A 24,491-nucleotide genomic window follows, 5' to 3' on the forward strand; every position below is an offset into this window, starting at 1 on the left:
ATGAAGAAGAAGTAGTTTATAAGGTTTTGTAAAATGAGCTTGTTTTGTTTTACCTTTGAGCTAGAAGTTTTATTTTGAGCCACAAAATATAAAAAAATCTAGGCTAATCTATTTATTCATTTTATTCAAGTTTTTTAATTTAATGTTTTTATTTTAATGAAACATCTTTAAATATTTATTAATTAAAGTTTTTTTTCTTTCCAAAATTAATAAAAAAAACAATAATTAATAATAAAAAGGTATTAAAAATAAAAATAGAATATAAAATATAAAAATGGATACCGAAATGGATACTGTACACACCTCCACATATGTCACTGAAAGTCAATTTCGAGGTCCATTTTCGACCTTGAAATGAACATTGAAAAATGGATACAAACACCTCATATTCTAGGTCCATTACATATTACTGCTAATCGGTTTTATCCATATAAGATCAAAATCTTATATTTACTTTTGTATAGATTATAAACTAGATTCCACGTAAAACCATTCAAATGTATTACTCCACGTGATGACACGTTTGGCCGAGGAGAGCGAGTCGGGTGATGGATCCATCAATGTGTTATCTTACACAATAGAGAATCGGTCTGAGAAAAACATTTTGAGTGAGACGGTTAATGGCAAGTTGAAAAAGGGCGGGCGGGATCTTGAAGTTGATTTCTCTTAGATCGTTTGGTTAGTTTCTGTCTTTTTCGGGTAGTATTCGGTCTTGTATTAGTTTGTTTGATCGTTTATCAGGTTGTTAGAGAAGTCTCGTTTATAGATAGTGTTCATTTAGTTGGTTTTTAAGTGCGAGTTCCCCCGTTGCCCCCGTTTATTTGTATTCTTCGTTGAAGGCGTTGTCTGTTGGAAAACAACCTCTTTGCTATATGAGTTTTAGTTATTTGCAAAACAAAAAAAGTTATTGTAATTGTAATAATGTAATATGTAATGTAATGTGTAGTATGAAATAAGACTTGTGGACTACTCAGTTAAAGGTCGGTCATTGCGATTAAGAAAAAAAGGATTTCACTTGACAAAATATATTATTTCAGTGACTTTAATACAGCTGTTAAAATAAAATAAAAAATAAAATAAACTTGACAAAATGAACCATCTCAGATTCTCAGATCAACTCATTGTCCTTCATTCCAACCAAACAAGGATACAAATGCACAAATTGACTATACGATCTGGTTTCAGGTTACAACTACAATAAAGATTGCAATGCAAAAGTAGTTTTGTATCTTTTGTGTTTTTAACAGCATTTGCATGTTGCTTTTATGCCAGTAAGTACAAAATGTCACACCAAGTGTTGAAGTAATTTAGCAACAAACTATTATTGACATGCGAATACAATAATAAATAAATAGAACTCATTCAACATTTACTTTAACTAATACCGACACCACCACGAATTGAAATATTCCTGGCAAAAACTTGGACAACGGCTTATTCTTGAGGAGTTTCGAATCTTGTTGGGGTGTCGATTCCAGCCATACAACAAAGTCCGGATATCAGAATAATGAGCAAAACCAGTCCCTGAAACATTACGAAATTTTCTAATGAGAAATAAAGAAAGGTAGATATGATTACACATTTAACCTAGACATTTGTCAACGAAAACATATTTGAAATGACATTGACATGTAACATAAAATACCATCATATACAATAAAATTTACTACTTGTAATGCCATTCAATTATTTAAAAAAATACAAACTTTAACCGGATCATCTGGCGAATAAACTAGGAATGATTCTTATGGAACAGTAAGTTGCAGTGTTAATATCTTAATATTAATATTAATAAAGGTAAAAACAATCTGGAAATGGGTTAACTTACTACCATAAGTACAATATATACAATTTAGATGGCGCTGAAACAGTGTCAACTTACCACAAAAAGTCCTTCCAACATTGTTGACTTAATTTGGCAAACGCCGTCACACCCATTGGAGTCGTGTGATGAATTTCCAGATTTTTCTGCAAGAAACCTGTCCACCTGGCGGTACGAAGGATACCTGATGACACCAGGGTCGGACACGTATAAAACTGAGTATTTCGCTCCTGTCTTCTCTACAGAAGTAATGAGCTCCGAGAAAACTTGGCCTACAAGTTCAACAAACCAGTCTTAATTTATATAAAACTAAATCTTTTACTCTAGGTAGAGAAATGTTTGTCCACAGGTTGTAAAACTCGAAATTACACGGAGAGTACTCAGTATCTTGAGAGCTCCGAGTCGAGTATTAAACTCAAAAAAAAAGTCGGTCAAATTCGGATGAAACTCAGGATTACTTGGAAATCGGTCAAAACTAGGTAAAAGCTCGGGATTACTCAGAAAATGGGTCAAAACTTGGTCAAAGTCAAATTCGGTCAATATCTTAATACTCCCCGAGTTGCCCCCGACCAAGTACTCCCCGAGTAGTGAGCTTCAACCTTGTTACCTCCCCCTACATAACATCAGGTGAGATTGGGTATTGTTGTTGTGGAATCTTTTAAATGTATATCAGGCCCAAATAACAACAAATAAAGAAATTGAAAAAACAAATTCAACCCTTTTATCAGGTTATCTTTGATCCCTACAGGTCAACTAAGTAAAAATGGAAAAAAAAATAATAATAATAATAATAATATAATAATAATAATAATATTACTTGTTTTCACAATATTACTTGGATAACAAGGATTTCAGGTCAACCAAACATGTTATGACTCCCTAACTGTTTGCAAAAATACTTCCTAAAACATTTAATATATAATTTTTAATATATATAATTATATCACCATTAAAATAACATACCTTCAAAACGTGATTCCTCATTTCCGTTCAGTGAGTCGGGACCTCCATTGCAAAACACAACCAATGGTGTCTGCCCGTTGGATTTCTTTTCCATACTTGTAGCTACATATTCCTGTCATTGTTCATGGATATAATTTAGATATATGTATCAGAATACCAAATAAGAGTATGTAACTAATATTCCAAACAACTAGAGAACTATTACATGGACCGAGTTGATGTCGGTAAGTTTCTCAAAGTTTCCATCTTTGGCAGCACATGACTCCGTTATACCAAGCTTGCTTAATCCTGCTGCACCATTTCCACAAGTTTCTGCTAACTCGGAAACTAATGAACTTTGTAGAGGCTCGTTTGATTCAGATGCAATGACATACGGGTATGCTAAAGAAAATGCTGCCTTTGTGAATGATGCCTGTCAATTAAGGATGAGTGTGAATATAATAAATAGAACGTGGTATTCGTGTTAAAACTAAAATAACAGTCATATACTTTACTTATTATATTTTAGAGTGCTGCAGTTACCTTGAGCAAGTTCAGCAGTGTTCTGTCTTCACGTTTACGTCCAGAAATATCCAGAGACTGTGATTAGAATTGAGATCATTACAGCAGAATCTAATGAATATAGTAATAAATTACCAAGTTCAATACAACATTTTCAAAGTGTGCATCTGTAACTTGCAAGTCATTTGTTTCCAGTAATTAAGGGTGTGCAAGTTTGGGTATAGGCGTATAGCTGAAAAACCCCGAGAAAAGAACCAGAACCCCGATCCTTAAATTAATGCATTTTCGCGTCTCAGGGCGGTCCCGCCCGAACCCAAAAGAAATTCAAAATGAAACCGAAGATTAACGTATAAATTCCTTAAATATTATGAAGCGACTTTTTACTTATTCTTTCAATTTGAATATTATTACGTGAGTAAGTAATGGGCATGCATTAAATTATATTGTGTCGTATCGATATCTAGGATAATATAAAAGTGACTGCAAAGAACTTCATATCTAATTTACAGTTCCAATTTTCTCTTAGTACAAGATCAATTTTAATAGTTTATCACTTAGATGTTCGATTGAACCAGGTGGAACCAGACCAAGACCGAAGTATCGAACCACGTGTAATTGGTCTATTCCGTTCTAATTTTCTTGATTGTTTGGTTCTCGGTGCGGGTCAGTTCTAACCAGGTTCGGGTTGGTCTTGACCATAAACACCCTACCAGTAATTCTTATCAGATAGCCTTGAAGGAAATTGGTATTTTTCGATGGAATCAGGATTGTGAATTCAGTAAATGACATTAAAAGGAATTGGATAAATAAAACTTGCATTAATTCGTACCTCTCTCCCAACAAAAACGATTGCAAGATCAACAGATTCTTCAGCTTTCTTATTAGAGCACTGAAAAAACAGAATTAGCATAACGCTTACAAATCGTGACCTCAAAACAGATAGTTGTATCATGTTTTCTCTTTAAAAATATATGAAAAATATAAAGAAAATAAAATCTAGCGATATACAATAATATTACCAGTAAGTTTGACCAGCCACCTTCTGACATGACAGATTTGGCCAAGTCCTTTGGAGACAGGGTTTGGTAGCTTACAGCTTCCTTCACTTTGTTGGCTTTTGATCTGCGATATTCATACCAGTAAAGAAATAAAACAAAGGAAAAATCGATATGCTTAAAAGATAACTAATTGAAAAGATTAGAGCTAAACTAACATTAAGTATTACTTTATAGAGCAGTATAACCATTTAACTACTCGTTTATATCAAGATTTAACTTAATCTCATCTCAAGTTTCACAAACTTTCTTATTCATCTAGATGATAATAACATACTCTTGTAATCGCTAAACCATTCACATCTAGTGTCAAACATATATATAAAACTTAACTAACAGCAACGAATAAATTCGTATGACGGATATACAAGTTAAATTGAATTACAACAAGACCTAAGCAAAGATATATAAGAAAGTATGCATACCCATCTTGGACATTTGACCACAAAAACGCAGGGGTCGTAGATGAGAACGTAAGCCCGAGTGGCAGTTGGGATGCCACAAGTAAGACTGCCACAAAAAGGGTTGCAATTGTCTTCATATCTCTCTTATGGAGATAATGGTGTGACCTACTGACTGTACCTGTAACAACATATTAATTAAGAACAGACTCAAACCCATATTCAAAGGATGTCAAATATACCAAGTTCAGAAGCCAGATGATGATAAAAGATAGACAAGGGTGTCTATGGCGTGATATAGATATGCACCAACACTATTAATATTAATTCGTTTATAATAAAGAGCAATAAAATTCTAGAGCTTACTAAACCGATCAATGAATTTTAATAACTTAAACTAATAATAATATGAATTACAACGAAAGCATATAAATCATAATCAAAATTACAAATTAAACCTTAGATGAACAGAATAAAATAGAAACACACTTGATAAAGATTGAACGGAGATCTAGAAAGATTATTATTACCTCCCGATAGATGCAGAAAAATCGATACCACGGCGGTGATAGGCGGAGGATCTGCAGACACGATTTTCCGGCGAGTGATGATGATTGAGATCGTTTATTTGTTTAATTTAAATTAAAAATATATATATATATATATATATATATATATATATATATATATATATATATATATATATATACGATACGCTCAGAACCTCTCTGCCATTCAATCTGAAGATCGATACTATATGATTTTTTGTAAAATGTTCCTTCTGTAACAAGTATTTTACTTTTTAGTCCTATCATTTTCAATTTATCCACTTCCACCCTTTCAACAAATTGCAACTCAAAGTTGCGTTTGGTTTGTTGTAGATGCTTTTGAAATGTAAATACTAACGAAGGTTGTTTTTATATATTTTTGTTTATATATGATTTAATCTAAATTATTTTAAGAAATTCAAACACAATTGACCAAATCTAGCGATCTATTTGAACAACCAATTGAAAATGACCATAACATCATTAACTACAAACAAACACCAACATACAATTGACACAAATAAAAGTTACGTCTTCCAACAATACGAATCGAGAATTTATCAGAGATTAAATCGCCGACTTGCATTTGATGGCATGAAATTGTGACAAACTGATACAAAAGTAAACAACTCTAAACTTACAAGAAACCCTATCCCGTCGAATGTATAGACACAACATATGAAGGAACACTCGGCACCAAGTGAAGACATTACTCTCGCGATCTTTTAATTTCCGAAATGATTAATGATCTTTTAATTAATAAAATTAAAACGATCATTTTACCCTCATAATTAATGACAACACCAATCATCATTGTGCCCTCATATGATAGTTTTATTATGGGTATAGAATCCCCACAAAAATAATGAGAATTGCACCTTGAAATTTAAGGGGCTCGGTAGTAAAAGTATAAGTTGGATGATGGGTAACATACTAACATGGCGTCTTATTTTTCATGTTCAATGCATCGCTATACAAGAGTCTAAAGTATTAATTTTGGCAAAACAATCATTTTAACGCGGTTCGGGTATGGTCGTTTGGAAGATTGGGATCTCCTGTCCATTTGGAGAGACGATTGTTTCACCCTAGTCGAGCTTTAAAAATGTCGAGCGACATTGCAAGTTTGCAACTGTGCTCGAATGTGATCCTAATCTTATGCGTAATTATGACTTTTAAAACGCAATTTAGAACAAACTTTCTCCACCCAACAGATCTGAACACAAAACCTCCCAATTTGTAACAGTAACAGTCCCAAAACAGAGTATAAAACTCTGAAATAAGAACACAAGGATAAAAGAATCTAAATCCCAAATTGATAAAGATACCACCACAATTAGAGATCTAGAAACACTCCAAACCTTCAACTACAGCTGATAAAGATTCCACCACAACTATAATATCATATATAAAGATTTGGATTTCACCACAATGTTTGATAAAGTAACACCACAAATACTGATAAAGAAACCACTCTTAGCCACCAGAATCAAATATTCGTAAAGACACAGAGATTTTGTAAATAGATAAGCTCTATCAAACTTTCATTCATTCATCAACTCTGTTTTACAATGATAATCAGCCTCTATTTATAGAGGAAACATTACAGCTATTTGTAAATAAGACCAAAACATAAAAAGGAAAAAGAGACAAAAAGGACAAGCATTTACAAATTAGCCAATAAGAAATAAAGACAAAATCTGAAAAAGCCTGCCACTTTGTAATGCTCCTTTCATGATTAAAAAGCAGTCAATGATAGATGAGAATCTTCCTTGGACAGCCCAACATTCTAGAATCACCCACACATGTGTTAAGCACATGTCTTGAGCTGGTTATTGAATTGAAATAGTTTCAAACGTCTTCAAAGTATAAGTGCTCGTGGAAGATTGTTAAGATGGTTGGTTTACTTTAATGTTTCGAGCTGGTTGAGCTTCAAAGTATCGAGCTGGTTGGTTCGAGCATTCAAAGATAGGTGATCATTAATTCCATAGCTGATTAAGCATCAAAGATCAGGGCTGGTCCAACATTAATTATAAGAGATGAGTGAACTAGCTTCCATCATGCTGAGTGATCAGTATGTAGACTAAGTAAAACGCATGCCGGTTGAACTATCACTTTTACGTGCTGGCTCTAAAGATCCCTCGTGCTGGTTGAACTAACAACTTATGTTGGTTCATTTGCTTGTTGAACTAACAACATATGCTGGTTCTTCTTGCTGGTTGAACTAACAACTTCTGCTGGTTAAACTAGCATCTTTTGCTCGTTCATCTTCTGGTCAAACTAACTTCATTTGAAGCTGCCTCTTAAGTAACCTTAAAGCTGAAAGTTAATCATATGTTCTTTGAGCTGGCTCTTGTTGAGCTGGTTCATCTTGTTGCTGGCTCTTCGTTGATCATTCACGTTGTGCTGGTTTAACTTGTTGCTGGCCCTTCGTTGAGCTGATTCAATGTTGTGCTGGTTCAACTTGTTGCTGGCTCTTCGTTGAGCTGATTCAACGTTGTGCTGGCTCTTCTTCATGATAGCTCACACTTAAGATGCACCATCTTTAGACCCTTCAATGCTAAGTAAACATAACCAGATCAAACCCAACTGAATGAACTTATTCTTCAACCCATTTTAACCAGATCTCCGTTTAAACTGCCTTGACATGAATTTGTAACAATCCGTGCTGGTTTGTCTTCCGAGCTTGTTAGCCATCGAAAACTTCAAAACTTTATTCTTGCAAGATAAACTCTAAAATATCCATCCAATCTGAGTAGATTATAATATAATCAAAACTCAAACTGAAAGGATCCCAAATTACGTTATTCATCATTATGGTGGACGTCAAAGCTGCCCACATGGAATATGAAGCTTAGCATGCTGACCCGATTGTTGTAAGCTAGCCTTAGGACATTTACTGAGTAAGGAGTTGGCTTCAAAGCTGGTTGTTTTACACATCTTCGTAGGGAATTCAACAGCTAAGAAAGCTGATGCACTATTGACACATCCTTCTAATGTCGAAGATGATTGCTGAATAAACAAGGATCCAATTATATTCTAAATAAATCTAAGTTCATCAATTTGAAATTTGGAGCTCGTGGTCACATCTGCATCATTCTCCCCTTCTAATTTAGGACTTGTCCTCAAGTCCTTAAGGTAGCCATTATCCTTATAAAGCTTCACATGGTCAGCATCAGATCTAACAATTAACAGCACCATCCATTCAAACAGATTCTGTCCACTCTTCATCTTGCATCTTTTCTTCCAGTCACCCCATTTCTTAATATTTGATCGTCGGTGGCTGCTATTAACCTTATCATTCATAAACGACCAGCAACCACATAACTCGAATATCATGATACCACTTTGATGAACAAGCCAAAAGCTGGAATCTTCAATTAATTCAGCAAGTGAAGAATATACTTAGCTTGGGATCTGATTACGCAACTTTGTATCGAAATCTTCAATAAGAACTATCAAATTAGATCCAATAGATGTTGCAACCATATCAGATTTAAGAGAAGCAGCAATCAAATTAGATTCAAATGAACTATCAGATTTAAAAGAATCATCACCCAAATCAGATTCCCCCAAATCTGATCGAACAAAATTGGTAACCATATCATCATCAAAAAGAATAGTTTCCAAATTAGATTCATAAGACCCAACATTCAGATTAGCATCATTCGAATCAGATACAAAAGACTTGGTACCCACATCAGATTCAAAAGGAGTATCACTCGAATCATGTTCAGCAGAAATGATAGCTAAATTAGTAACAATAGGATCATCTCATAACCCTTTTTCATCAAATGGGTAAGTAATCAAGTGATAATCAAGACAATTAACTTTATCAATGAACTATGGTCTTCCTATCACTAAATGATTAATATTCACATGATTGATATCACATGAAACATCATCAAAACAAGCATCTTCAATTAAACATAGTGCAGCTGGTGGAGAAGAAACTGTTACCTCACTAATTTGATTAGGCCTTTGAAGTGTAGGAGAATAGAACAACCCCATTGCAAGCTGATCAATGGTGATCTGTTGCTCCTTTGCAACCAGCTCCATTGAAAGCTCTTCCTTTGAAACTAGATGATACTATATTGGCACAGCTGTCATCATCTTCACTTAAGCTCGATTCTTCTTGGGGAGCTGCTGTTGAAGGCAGCATTCGAGTCATCACAAACTCAGTGCAATCAGTATCATCAATGGTTGCATTAGTTACATCATAAACAGCTTGCACTTCTTCAAACTCAGTATCATAACAAACCAGCTCCAACTCTCCAATTTCAGCTTGACCAAAAATTGGTTTCACTTTAATATAAGATTCCATTAGATCATAAGTCTTAATGAAACCATTAGACTTTGTAAGCAAGCTACAATGATTCTTCATCTTCATGTACTTCAGATTGTTCTTTAAATCATAAACATTTTACACATAAGAATCCGGAACAAATCTTCTTCACATACACTCTTTAAGTTTGGACCAGGTCTTGATCTTCTTTTTTCCCAACATATGCCTTTCTCCTTTCAGATCTTCATACTAAAAAGAAGCATACTTCTTCAACTTAATCACAGCAAGCTTCATCCCTCTTCTTTCATCATAACCCTTGACTTGAATAAATTTGTCCATAGCTTGGACCCATTCAAGAAAGTCTTTCAGGTTTAAAGAACCTTCAAAATCAGGTGGGCTAACCTGAATATTTTTCAAATCAGCCTTGTGCTTCTTCTTTCTTTCCTTGAATCTTTTATCACCTTCCAATAAGCTTGTAATCATTCCCACTTGTTTCTGGAAAGCTTCAATAGATTTATTTATATAAAGATTTTAAGCTTTTTCTAAGAGCATCTTCTTTGAAACCCTTGAAACCATATTGATTTTACAAATTAGATCTGAAAGAAACCTTCAACAACAAACAAAACCGAGTTCTAAAATGAATCTAAAACTTCAACAAATTTCAGATCTGAAACCCAAATCATAAACTCAAATATTCAGATCTAGAAAGTAGAAACCAGAGATGAAATAAAGCTTAACAGCTCTAAAACATAGTATGAACTAAAATAACAATAAAAATGATAAGAAAGCTTTTGATTAGCAACCTAAGCTTTGATACCACTTTGATGCGTAATTATGACTTTAAAAATGCAATTTAGAACAAGCTTTCTCCACCCAACAGATCTGAACACAAAACCTCCCAATTTGTAACAGTAACAGCCCAAAACAGAGTATAAAACTCTAAAATAAGAACACAAGGATAAAAGAATCTAAACCCCAAATTGATAAAGATACCACCACAATTAGAGATCTAGAAACACTCCAAACCTTCAACTACAGCTGATAAAGATTCCACCACAACTATAATATCAGATATGAAGATTTAGATTTCACCACAATGTTTGATAAAGTAACACCACAAACACTGATAAAGAAACCACTCTTAGTCACCAGAATCAAAGATTTGTAAAGACATAGAGATTTTGTAAATAGATAAGCTCTATCAAACTTTCATTCATTCATCAACTCTATTTTACAATGATAATCAGCCTCTATTTATAGAGGAAACATTACATCTATTTGTAAATAAGACAAAAACATAAAAAGGAAAATGAGACAAAAAGGACAAGCATTTACAAATTAGCCAATAAAAAATAAAGACAAAATCTGAAAAAGCATGCCACTTTGTAATGCTCCTTCCATGATTAAAAAGCAGCCAATGATAGATGAGAATCTTCCTTGGATAGCCCAACATTCTAGATTCACCCACACACGTGTTAAGCACATGTCTTGAGCTGGTTATTGAATTGAAATATTTTCAAACGTCTTCAAAGTATAAGTGCTCGTGGAAGATTGTCATCCTGGTTAGTCATCATCATTATAAGCTGGTTGTTTTTACTTTAATGTTTCGAGCTGGTTGAGCTTCAACGTATCGAGATGGTTGGTATGAGCATTCAAAGATATGTGATCATTAATTCTATAGCTGATTAAGCATCAAAAATCAGGACTGGTCCAACATTAATTATAAGAGCTGAGTGAACTAGCTTCCATCATGCTGAGTGATCAGTATGTAGACTAAGTAAAATGCATGCAGTTGAACTATCACTTTTACGTGCTGGCTCTAAAGATCCCTCGTGCTGGTTGAACTAACAACTTATGTTGGTTCATTTGCTGGTTGGACTAACAACATATGCTGGTTCTTCTTGCTGGTTGAACTAACAACTTCTGCTGGTTAAACTAGCATCTTTTGTTGGTTCATCTGCTAGTCGAAATAACTTCATTTAAAGCTTCCTCTTAAGTAACCTTAAAGCTGAAAGTTAATCATACGTTCTTTGAGCTGGCTCTTGTTTAGCTGGTTCATCTTGTTGCTGGCTCTTCGTTGATCATTCACGTTGTACTGGTTCAACTTGTTACTGGCCCTTCGTTGAGCTGATTCAACGTTGTGCTGGTTCAACTTGTTGCTGGCCCTTCGTTGAGCTGATTCAACGTTGTGCTAGATCTTCTTCGTGATAGCTCACACTTAAGATGCACCATCTTTAGACCCTTCAATGCTGAGTAAACATAACCAGATCAAACCCAACTGAATGAACTTATTCTTCAACCCATTTTAACCAGATCTTCGTTTAAACTGCCTTGACATGAATTTGTAACAACCCGCGTTGGTTTGTCTTCCGAGCTGGTTAGCCATCGAATACTTCAAAACTTTATTCTTGCAAGATAAACTTTAAAATATCCATCCAATCTAAGTAGATTATAATATAATCAAAACTCAAACTGAAAGATCCTAAATTACGTTATTCATCATTCTGGTGGACGCCAAAGCTGCCCACATGGAATATGTGTAACATCCCGCATTTTTCCGTTAAATTATTTTTAACGCCATCTTTTTATTTTATTTTATTTTATTTTAATAATATTCTTCGTATCTAGATTCGTAACCTCCGTTAGCAAACATTCATAATATTTTCGTTATTGGATTATAACGTCTCCCGTACTCTCGTGTAATTCAAAATAATTCGTTTGGTTAATTCCCGTACCCGCTTTGAAACTTGAGGGACCGAGGTTGCCAAGTGGGCAAACTAGTTGACTAGGTCAACTAGTCAACCCACCTTATCCACCACTCATTTCCACCTCCACCTCCTCTTTCTCTCTTTCTCTCTTCTTACTTCCATTTTTGAACCATAACACCCCAACACACAAATTCATCATCTAATTTCGAATTTGGAGGCTAACATCAAAACAAATTACATATTTGGAATCCTCTCTTCATCCTCTACAATTTGATACCAATTTCATCTCATTTGGGTAACTTTCTAAAATCACTAGATTTTGTGTTCTTGGTGTTTTTGAATTATAAAGTTGTTAATTAGTGTCTATGGCTCAAGTCTAACATGAATATATGACTTGTATGCTCGATTTGTTGTTTTGGAGTAACTAGCATGAACTTAAAAATGGGTTTGCTTAATCTTTGATTTTGGAAGATTAAATGTTGTTAAATTGTTAAAGTTCATGTTTTAATTGTGTTACTAGTATCACTAGTTTCATTTTGATGTGTAGGTTGATTTGTAAAACTTCAAATACATGATTAGTGATTTTGTGAATTTTGATTAGGGTTTGATGAACTTGAAATGAACTTTTGATACTTTGAATGCCATGAAATATTGTTAGTAAGTGTTTAGTTGTATTGCATGAGTAATTATCTTCGAAACGGCATATCACATGTGTGGGATTGGATTCCCGAATCATGTAATGCACTTCAAGAACTTGAAACTTTGAAAACGGACTTTAAATGATCACTTAACGAAAAATCGATTATTGAAAATGATGTTTTTTGTTTGATGAAACGTGTTTAGTTGTGTTCCTTGTCAAAAGAGCTTTCCAACGATATAAGGTGCGAGTTCTAAGTGTTTGCGGTTTGTGTTTTGTGCATGAAAAGATTTTGGTTTGGACTTAGAAAAACTGAAACTGGCCAGGTACCAGCTCCCGTGTATTATCAGGGCGCGATAATTGTGGGCCGCGGCGTGGCATAAGCCGTGTCCAGGTTCTGACCTCCTTGGTCAAAATAAGAAAAATGTTTGGCACGCTATGGACCTCCGATTCACATGAGACTTGTTCTAACATGCTTATATATGAATAAAAACCTCAGAAAAATAGTTCGGGACCCGACACGAACGTGTTGACTTTTTCGTTGACTTTGACCGACCAAAGTTTGACTTTTTGTCAAACTTGACCAAATGATTATGCAATCTTTCTAACATGATTCTTTACTTGTATCTTGCATGAAACTTGACAATTTGATTCACATACTTCATAATCGAGTCGTAACGAGCCATAGGACTAATTGAACATCTTTGACCTATCGTGTTTACCGTTATTGATACAACCTATATGTTTAGGCCAAGACTAGCTTTGTATTTGCACGCGTTTACATGTTGAAGTACTTTATTACTCTTGCACTCAAGGTGAGATCATAGTCCCACTTTTACTCTTTTGAACTTACATTTGGGATGAGAAAACATAAACATTTCTTTTTAACTAAGTGAACACAAGTAGAGGAAAACAAACATTCTACATATGAGTTTGGAGCAAAATCGTCAATTCGATTATCATTAGTTACTCTTGCAGTGTGTAAGTGTAGGCGTGAACTTATGTTGCATGGCCATATGGGTTTGACAAACCCTCATCTCGGACGGTTCGCTACCGTCTACGGATGAAATATATTTTCGAGAAACAGTGTTGTTCTAGCACTATTAATGGGGTTCAACGGATGGAATGTTAAGCCTTGATAATTGGGTGCTCGTGAATATTAACTTTTAGAATGTATTACTATTTTATCAATGTTGCAAATCTTGTGGTTCGACTTACTTTTACTCACTTACTTACTTAAACCTATGATTTCACCAACGTTTTCGTTGACAAATTTCTATGTTTTTCTCAGGTCTTTGAACGCTATGTGAAACATGCTTCCGCTCATTATTTGATACTTGCTTTGGATGTCGAGTATACATGCATTTCATGGAGCGTCTTTTGACTTTCTTTAAAACTGTGTCGCATAGGTTTCACATGTAACTATAACCTTGTAACGTAACTTTTGGATGAACAATTCTTGTAAACTTTGAAACAATCTTTATTTTTGAAAGGAATGCGACATATATTTGGTCAAACGTCACGTTAAAGACCTATGACCACGCAACGGGACCTAAGTAGTCGACGCCGTCAATTGATGATTTGTCGGGGTCGCTACAAGTGGTATCAGAGCATTGGTTGTAGGGATTTAGAGTTCATTGGTGTCAACCCCGAGTCATAGGGTACATTAGTGAATCTAGACTACAACCGGCATATAGACTTGAAGTAGGAATTACTTGACTATTTGTGCATTTATACTCGAACGTTTCTACTCATAACTAACTCTCGCTTCATCTAAATCTTTCGTTGTTTAATTTGATTGACGCGCCACCTTGACTTTATAGAATAATGTCGAATGCACATATGAATCAGGGTAATATAATTGCCGGGATTATATTACGGTGACTCATATGAACGTTCCGACATTACGACACAAAGAATTTAAGGCAAGTCAAGGAAAATTTTCTCTTCATCATTATTCCATATCACGATTAGTATTGTTAAGAATACTAGTCAACGATATTCTTGTGTCATGAAGGAACAATGGCTCACCAAGGTCAACACAATACTCCTCTCGAAACTCTAGAACAAGCTCTTCAACGAATGATAACCACCACCGTGGGTGCGGCCGTGGCCGATCACTTTTCCAACAACAACAATCGTGGGGCCAGTAATTCAAACGAAGGTTGCTCCTACAAAAACTTCATGAAGTACAATCCTCCCACTTTCGATGGAACCGGTGGACCAGTTGCTCTCACCCGATGGTTTGATCAAACGGAATCCGTTTTTAGCATAAGCGGTTGTCGAGACCGAGATAAGGTCAAATTCTCCACCCTCACTTTCACCGGTGTTGCTCTCTCATGGTGGAACACGCATGTACAATCGGTGGGTATCGATGAAGCCCACACACTCTCTTGGACCGAATTAAGAGAAAGAATGATCACCGAATACTTCTCACGCGACGAAACTCAAAGGCTCGGACAGGGGCTAAGGAATTTAAAAACGGTCGGGAATGACCTCGAAGCTTATAATCAACGGTTTGTCGAACTAGCCTTAAGTTTCCCGAACCTCATGACTCCTGAATCCCTAAGAGTTGAACTTTACATGGAAGGCCTCCCAAAGAGCATTCACCACGAGGTAGTAGTATCCAAACCTGCCAACCTACAAGAGGCTTTAACGATGGCCCGCCAATCTATATAAACGGTGAACGAAATTGAAGCGCCGACACCAACGGCCGAGGACCAACCGGGTAACAAAAAAAGAAAATGGGAAGCCTCTCCATCGAGCAACTACAACAACAACTTCACCAAGAAGTCCTTCACCTCCGACGGCAAGAAAGGGTATGCCGGAAACCTACCCTACTGTAACGAATGTCGCAAACATCATTTGGGTGAATGTGACAAACCATTTTGCATCAGGTGTCAAAGAAGTGGCCATGTGGCCCATATTTGTAAAAGTACCGTTACCGTCGCTCAAAAGACGTCCAATGCGCCAAGGGCGGTTGTTTGTTTCGAATGTGGCCAACCGGGTCATTATAGGAATGCGTGCCCAAAGAAGAAAGCCAACCCCAACGCACGCCGTTGAACTTTCAACATCGACACCTAGGATGCCCGAGACGACGATGGACTAGTCACGGGTACATTTCTTCACAACAACCCGCATATTTCATACTTATTCGATTCGGTTACCGTTAGAAGTTTTATAACCAAGGCTTTGACTCGTACTCTTTGCACTCCACTTTTTTTTCCTTTAAATACTACTTAGGCAATTTAAGTGACCAACGGAAAAATATTGTGTACCTATAAATTTTATCGTAGGATATACGTTAAACTTATTGGGTGGATAATTTGAATTGTGACTTGACACCTATAGAACTAAGGAGCTCAAAACCTATTCATTAAGGAGAAATGTTTTCCTTACAATTATGTATAGATCATTGGAACTAAGTAACTTTCGGTTGAAAACCGATACCCTTTTCCTCGTATCCATGACCTCATGATTATTTACATGAATCTCGCGTATATTCCAAACTAACCTCTATTCCGATTATCATCAATTGAGAGATCAGGGAGAAGATGTCTCCTAACCCGCTTTTAGAACTCGCTACGATAGTTGTAAATTTCTTTTAGTACCGTTCGATTATCTAGGCCTCCGCCCGTATTCATAGGCCTCCTGAACCGCGTTTGTAAACTTATCTAGATGAATCAGTTATCGTATTTATAGATGATGTCTAAACCTATTCAAGTAAAGAAGAAAATGAACGACATCTCCGTCTTACGCTCGAACTCTTGAGAAAAGAGCAACTCTATGCCGAATTCTCCAAGTGAGAATTTTGGTTAAACGAAGTCTAATTTTTAGACCATGTTGTTAGTGGTCAAAGTATTTCAATACATCTCGCAATCGGAACCACACGTAATCGGGAAACCCTCACGACTCAGACTTGTATTTGTAAAAATCTTAGATCTCGCCGGTTATTACTGAAGATTCATTTTCGACTTTTCTCGTGTTGCACGACCTTTAAACTCGTTAACTCACTAAGGGAAAAATTTAAACCTCTCCGTGTCTGAACTTTGAACAAGATCTTTCACACAAACCTTACTAGCTAAATTCGTTTAGCACACTAGAACTCAAATATGGAAATATTTCTACTTGAACGCCCGAAAGGCATACTCTCTCAACTCGAAATCAACGAAACGGAATTTCGTTATTTTGGCACGAAAAATTTGAATACTTAATCATGGACCCGATCAACCTTCTCATCAACACGTGCCACGTTACATAGCTCTGTTATTTCACCATTTTTCCGCCTGATATTACTGGAACTTAAGATAACACCCAATCCAAGCATACTTCACTCTTCTTTGACTTATCATACAACTACGTGTACTATCTCGTTATCCCACCAAGCCTCAACATTCGACCACTAAGTGCGCGACATGGTTACCTCAAGGTGTGAACTTGAATATAAAGTGCGAGTATCCTCGTCAAATTATCCTTATACCCGAAGTCAAATATTCCAACTAATTGGGGACTTAAACTGTAACAAGGTTTTAATACTTTGTTTAATAATTACACCAGGTTATCGACTGCGTGTAACCCAAGGTTTTAATACTTTGTTATCAATTATGCCAAGGGTCCTTGTACATAATTTCACCCCTGTGTTAATAATTCTAGTGACTATTAATCCATTCCCGTGTCCGGTTAAATGAACGATTATTCGTACATATAAATATCCCGCCCATCGTGTCCGATCGAGTGTATATGGTTATTTATAGGGACGTCCAATTGTAAATCTTTATATTAAAATTAACTAACTATCATTTAGTTAAACAAGTATAAAGCCCATTAATAGCCCATAGTCTAATTTCCACAAGTGTCGTTCTTTTGTCCAAACCCCAATTATGGTACAAAGCCCAATTACCCAATTTTAATATTTTAGCCCAACATCATGATTACTTCGGTATTAAATAAGCATAATAATAACTTAGCTACGAGACATTAAATTAAAAAGGTTGAACATAACTTACAATGATTAAAAATAGCGTAGCGTTACACGGACAGAATTTCGACTTACACCCTTACAATATTCGCTAACATACCCTTATTATTAGGATTTAAAATTAAATTTAAAATTAAAATATAAATATATATATATATATATATATATATATATATATATATATATATATATATATATATATATATATATATATATATATATATATATATATATGTATGTATATATATATATATATATTTTACGTATGATGAATGAGAAAAAGATGTGTAAAATTCGACCGAATGCTCGGCCTTTTAAAGGTGGATTTCTGACTTTTTGGGCTCCGCGAGTGCGGCCTTTTTGGTCTTCAAAGCTCCGCGAGTGCGGAGCTATGGATTCCAGCTCACACAAGTTTGGCTCCTAGCTTGCCGACGGATTATATAATATAATAATATATATATATATATATTAATTTTAAGGATTAATTATATATTATATTATATTCATGTGCATAGTTGGCTTGTAATTTTTAGTCCGTTGCGTCGAGCGTTGAGAGATGACTCTGGTCCCGGTTCCAGATTTTCGAACGTCCAAGCGTACAATTTAATATCTTGTATTTTGTGTTTCGAATCTTGTACTCTTGTAATTTTGAGACGTTTCTCATCAATAATTGTAACCACTTTGATTGTATTTTGTACTTTTGAGCTTTTTGGTCGTTTGCGTCTTCTATTCGTCGAATCTGTCTTTTGTCTTCACCTTTTATTATTTAAACGAATATTACTTGTAAATAGGACAACTGTAACTAAAAGCTTGTCTTTCTTGAGGAATAATGCTATGAAATATATGTTCGTTTTTAGCATTATCAAATATTCCCACACTTGAGCGTTGCTTGTCCTCAAGCAATATAGTCTTGAATATACAAGAATCACTTCTTTATTCTTCACACTTTGTATATCAGTGATTTCTTTACGGCGGTATAAACAATGGTAGTAACGTTGTGGTTTACAGTCCCACATGACTATAAAATTTAGATCCTTTAAGGAAATTGGATCTTTATGAAAACATTTGATCTTTTTGAAAATTAAATCTAGTTTTTATCCTAGATAAGTTTTCTGGAATAACCCTTCACCGGTGTTTGCAAATTCTTTTTGTGGGTTTGGTGGGTTTCAGATTTGAAAATTTTAGCTCAAAACTTGCGATTTTGTGTCACCCACTTGCTAACCTTGTATTGGGAAAGCAACACGTCCAGTATACTTTTTCCGTATATTACCTTTTCGGTAAACTATCGTCCGGTTGTAAAGGAAAGCGTTGAACAAGCAACTGTTAAGGCAATGTCCCCTGACATGCTTTTAATTATGGTCTATAACGTGTCGGACGCAATTACTATCATTTGTAGGAGCAATAGTAAAGCTCACCCTTATAATTTTTCAATCTTGGCACAAGGTCCTGTCTTTGACCATGCTATGCAACCACCGTTCTTACGGTTGACACCCGATTTGGTTCTGGTGACCTAATGAATTCCAGGTGAATTCCTAGGATTTTACGTTCAATGGTAATGAACGCATTGAAAATGGGTTTTCAGAATACAAATCGGTTTTAATTTTTATCAAAATATTTTCTCGTTCAAGCTCGAGTTTAGATATCATTGAATTTCATGAGTTTGTAATTCTCAATCTTTAAGGTCAATCTCAAGGATTGAGTAATATCAGTCTTAAAAGCTGATTTTTGATCTTTAAGGAGATTATCCTTTCTGGGGGTCTGATTCATTAGTCTTATCCAGCTAATTTGCACGGTGTGACGACCCGGAAATTTTCGACCAAATTTAAACTTAACCTTTATATGTTTCCGACACGATAAGCAGAATTTGCAATGTTGAATATCAAAAAGTTTGGAACTACATTCATGTAATCAATTACCCTTTGACCGTGTTCGACGATTCACGAACAATTATGAGTATATAGATATGTATATATAATATATAATATTAACTGAAGACATTAACAAAGTATTAGATATATGATACTTTACATGAACGTATTTATTTCGATATATTTATCGACAGAATTAAGAGATAATATCAAATGATTGAATTATCAGATAAATTATGATATGATTACAGGCCTATGTTATGAGGTCCACTGTGATTTAAAAAAATCTATTCTTTTTGACAACATTCGGAAAATGGTAAAGTGATTTATAAGTAAGAACAAATGTGTCAATTAACGGGAACTAGACAAGGGTTAGTGAAAATTCTTGTTTAATTTCCAAGGCATGTTTTATAATATTTTCCTCGTGACCTTGATAAGATAACTATGTTAACTTTCATTTTATTTAATATAAAAATAAGAACGTGGAGTGTAAATAACTTAGATGTTGGATATCGACAAGTTATGTAACTCGACATTTTTCATTAAGATGATTTCATACGTTTATTCAACCTTTGAACTTTATCCCATGCTTCACCAACAGACTGTAATTTAAAAACTTGAAACCTATTATGAATATATATAATTCTACTTTTCTAAAATGTTTTATGATATAACGATTTCCATTATTTTAACCTTTTAACAAAATGATTCTTAAATATATTTAGTTTTGGAAAACAAAATTATCATATTTATTTGATTTAGTTTCAAAAGTACAAAAAACGTTTTCAGTTTAAAAAAAATTTTATTATTAAAACGTATATATCTTTTATAAATATCTAGAACCACTTTTGACAACTTATTACTTAACCAGTATGATAAAGATAACGATATTTATATTTTATTTTATTAAATATATATAACGATTTAAATTAATATTATATATATTTATACGCGTATTATACGTACATAGTTTTATACTTTTACTATACTTTAACTTTACCTTTACTTTACTTTTACTTTACTTTAACTTTAATAATTCATACTTTAATAATTCACTTTAATAATTCATACTTTAATAATTCACTTTAATAATTTACTTTAATAATATATACTTTAATAATTCACTTTAATAATTCACTTTAATAATTCATACTTTAATAATTCACTTTAATAATTCAAAAATCTATTATAAATAGAATTTAATAGGTTTTATTATTTCATAGAAACTTGAAAATATATTTCTCTAAACTCTCTCAATCGAATTACACATATATATTTTCTTTATATTATTTCAAGATATTATTAGTATACATATAATACTACGACGGAGTTATATTCAGACGATTTCAAAATAAGTTTTCAAACGGGATAGAGCTAAGGAAATTATGGGTTATAGCTATGGAGGTTATGGGTATTGATCGAGGGTATTGCTCGTGAGGTCAACCTAACGTTTATCATTTTCGTTGCATCTATGTACTTTCCTGCAATATTGAATCGCAATATTGATACGTTCGTGAATCCGAGACAAACCCTGCACTTGTTCAGTGCCGTCATATACATAATTGCTACGAAATACAGTATTGTGAGTTTCATTACTCCCTTTTTATATATATTTTTGGGCTGAGAATACATGCGCTGTTTTATAAATGTTTTACGAAATAGGCACAAGTACTAAAGCTAATTCTATGTGGGTTTAAACCAGAAATATACCCTTAGCTTGGTAACATTAAACTACTTGTCTATGTACGGTAGGCGCGAATCCTAAAGATAGATCTATTGGGCCTGACAAACCCCATCCTGACTATGGGATGCTTTAGTACTCCGAGGTTATTTTAAACACACCTGATCTAGTGTACTTCAGAGGGTAAAACATGAACGTTAAGGCTTGTTACCGGGTGCCTACAACTTATAGAATACTTTTATACACTTGCGAGTGTACATATATTTATAAACAAAAATCTTGTGGTCTATTAATATATTGAAATGATTGATATGATAAACCTATGAACTCACCAACCTTTTGGTTGACACTTTTAAGCATGTTTATTCTCAGGTATTAAAGAAATCTTCCGCTGTGCATTAGCTCATTTTAAGGATATTACCTGGAGTCATTCATGACATACTTTGAAAGACGTTGCATTCGAGTCGTTGAGTTCATCAAGATTAATATTAAGTCAATTATAGTTGTATGTAATATGAAATGGTATGCATGCCGTCAATTTTTGATGTAAAGAAAGTTTGTCTTTTAAAAACGAATGCAATGTTTGTAAAACGTATCATATAGAGGTCAAATACCTCACGATGTAATCAACTATTGTGAATCGTTTATAATGTATATGAACGGGTCCTTTCAGTTGGTATCAGAGCGGTGGTCTTAGCGAACCAGGTCTTGCATTAGTGTGTCTAACTGATAGTTGTTAAGATGCATTAGTGAGTCTGGACTTCGACCGTGTCTGCATGTCAAAAGTTTTGCTTAACATTTTTAGTCGAAAATCATCTACTTACCATCCTTAGGAAATTACCTGCTTATCATTCTTAAGTCTAGACGCGTTTTCCTACATTTATTGCATAATAGTGTATAGACGAATTCTTATCTTAGCATATCTGTTACTGTGAACTTTGACTGACATCTTTCAAAGATTCCTCCGTAATTTATGGGATTTTGATATTATATATACATATGTAAATTATGTATTGAAGAATACCAAATCTAAATTCTACAATCTATTTCATACAAAAAAATTTTTTTTCCCTGATCATACAAGATGGATCCCTCAACCAGTTCTAGTTCCTCAGATTCCGACAGCTAAGCCGATATGGATTTCCACATGAGCTCCGAAAGCAGCGTGATCGGAATGGATCAACCAATTATCCATCATCTATTCAGAATGAATTGGGGATGGGTTCGTAATCTACTTAACCATTGGAGACAAGAAGAAGGTGATACCTTTCATCCACCACATTGCCCTCTTGGCAATGAACCTGAAGCACTTACCGACGAACCTGTCCGAAACACCATTTTCTCTCTCATTTCCAGAGTATCTCATCATGATTATATACTACACCAAATTCTAGATCTTATTTATCCGCTCGTCTGAACCGACAATCACCCCGGTGTAATAGAAGAAGCCAACAAGCTTCGCGCTCGGGTAGTGGCTTTGGAGAATATGGTGCAAAGGTTACAAACACCAGCAGCAGCACCAGCAGCATAACCAGTACCACCATCAACAACATCAACAGTACCATTACCACCACCAACAACAACTGCATCGCAAACCTCAACTTCACAATCTGTCCCACGAGCATCGACGTCATATGCCATGTAGATACCAAGGAATACCACAACGTGAAGTATTAATTCATAACTTCATTGGGGAAACATTCTACAGCGATTATGTAATTTCTAAAGTTTAGAAATTATCTATCCTAGCCTTAACCATAAATCAAATGAGTTTAATTTAATATTAACTCATTAAATCTATATTACATCTGAAGAAATATACACATATATATTTCCATAAAGACTGTAATAAAATTCTTTTGTACAAAATATTAATTGTGAAATTTTTTTAATGGTAGGTAATACCCGAGAGATATATAAATTCACAATTAATATGTTACATTCTTCGAATCTGATTCAGCAAGTCATCCATTATACTCCCTACTTTCACAACAATATACATTCTTTTATAGAAATCGAAACAACTATACTCATTCAAAATCTAATTACATATTCTGATTTTGAAATCTCAGAATTCGATTCAAGATATAACCGAAATCATCACTCTTAGATTCATACATCTTTCAAAACAATACTTTGACTTCTAAACTGTCCTAGAACCTCATTTCTATTCATGGAACTCACAAAAATATTTTTATCATTCAAAATCTTAGAACATCATATGTATATTAACAATTACAATATGTGTTCAAACACTTCAAAATTACTAAAGACATGCGAGATGATGATCCAACCACACATTACCCACTGTCATGCACCTGAAAAGCTTTCGAAACCAAAGCTATAGTTTAACACGTATCCGTGTCAGATCCTTTGATATTTATTACCAAATATAATTTTTCAATCTCTTTCCAAAATAGACAGTTTTGTCTCAACTCCAGCAAATCACCTTCATTTGTTTATACGAATAAACCCTTCATCATGGTTACCGGGGAACCTTTCATATCTCGCCACATTAGCAGTAAACTTATCAACAACTTCATTAACCTTCGACTTAAGCCTCTCCGAAAAGCCACTATGCTTATTCATTAAAACCCCATCATGTACTCACCTACATCCTGTAACAATAATTGTCACACCAACTACTGGGAATTAGCAATCAGTATTTTGAATTTCGCGACAATTTTACGTCAAAAGTTATATGTATACATATAACATCTATCTCCTAGACTTACATACTTCGAATGTGAATTTTCTGAAAAACATCCCAAACTATGAACTAGTTCTCCGAAATTGGAAAAATGCTGATGAAGCAGCAAAAAATGTAAATGACTTTAACAGTCAAAAGTTTGATGATAAAGAATAGTATGGTGGTAAAGCTGAAAAAAAAGAGAAGGTTTGAAACTGGAAAACGGATTGAGCAGACCATGAAGGAGGCTGTGGACAAATCACAAAGACTAAACCTGCCTTCAAAGGATCCAAATGATTTAGTGTCTACTGAAATCGTTAGCAAACACCTTACTTCTTATTCTAAACCTTCACAGACA

At 34.5% G+C, this 24,491-nt stretch overlaps 1 protein-coding gene across 1 annotated transcript; it reads right to left on the reverse strand.

Annotated features, from left to right (window-relative positions):
* Positions 1-1,082: 1,082 nt before the first annotated feature.
* LOC139897252 (uncharacterized) lies at positions 1,083-5,411 on the reverse strand. Its single transcript, XM_071879946.1, has 9 exons — positions 5,273-5,411; positions 4,767-4,923; positions 4,306-4,408; positions 4,116-4,175; positions 3,308-3,364; positions 2,991-3,197; positions 2,786-2,897; positions 1,883-2,094; positions 1,083-1,524 (listed from the first exon to the last, which is right to left on the reverse strand). The coding sequence occupies exons 2-9, from the start codon at positions 4,880-4,882 to the stop codon at positions 1,435-1,437; spliced, it is 957 nt and encodes a 318-aa protein (XP_071736047.1). The 5' UTR covers positions 4,883-4,923; positions 5,273-5,411; the 3' UTR covers positions 1,083-1,434.
* Positions 5,412-24,491: the final 19,080 nt, after the last annotated feature.

This window comes from Rutidosis leptorrhynchoides, chromosome 3 (genome assembly GCF_046630445.1).
Source record: "Rutidosis leptorrhynchoides isolate AG116_Rl617_1_P2 chromosome 3, CSIRO_AGI_Rlap_v1, whole genome shotgun sequence".
Classification (NCBI taxonomy): Eukaryota; Viridiplantae; Streptophyta; class Magnoliopsida; order Asterales; family Asteraceae; genus Rutidosis; species Rutidosis leptorrhynchoides.

What these genes read in the sequence shown, in the direction of transcription:
- LOC139897252 (XM_071879946.1), bottom strand. Translation starts at nt 4,882, where the DNA reads ATGAAGACAATTGCAACCCTTTTTGTGGCAGTCTTACTTGTGGCATCC. An exon ending in CACTGCTGAACTTGCTCAAG is followed by an intron (nt 3,198 to 3,307) that starts GTAACTGCAGCA and finishes CTTAATTGACAG; the next exon opens with GCATCATTCACAAAGGCAGC. An exon ending in TGAGGAATCACGTTTTGAAG is followed by an intron (nt 2,095 to 2,785) that starts GTATGTTATTTT and finishes TTGAACTTGTAG; the next exon opens with GCCAAGTTTTCTCGGAGCTC.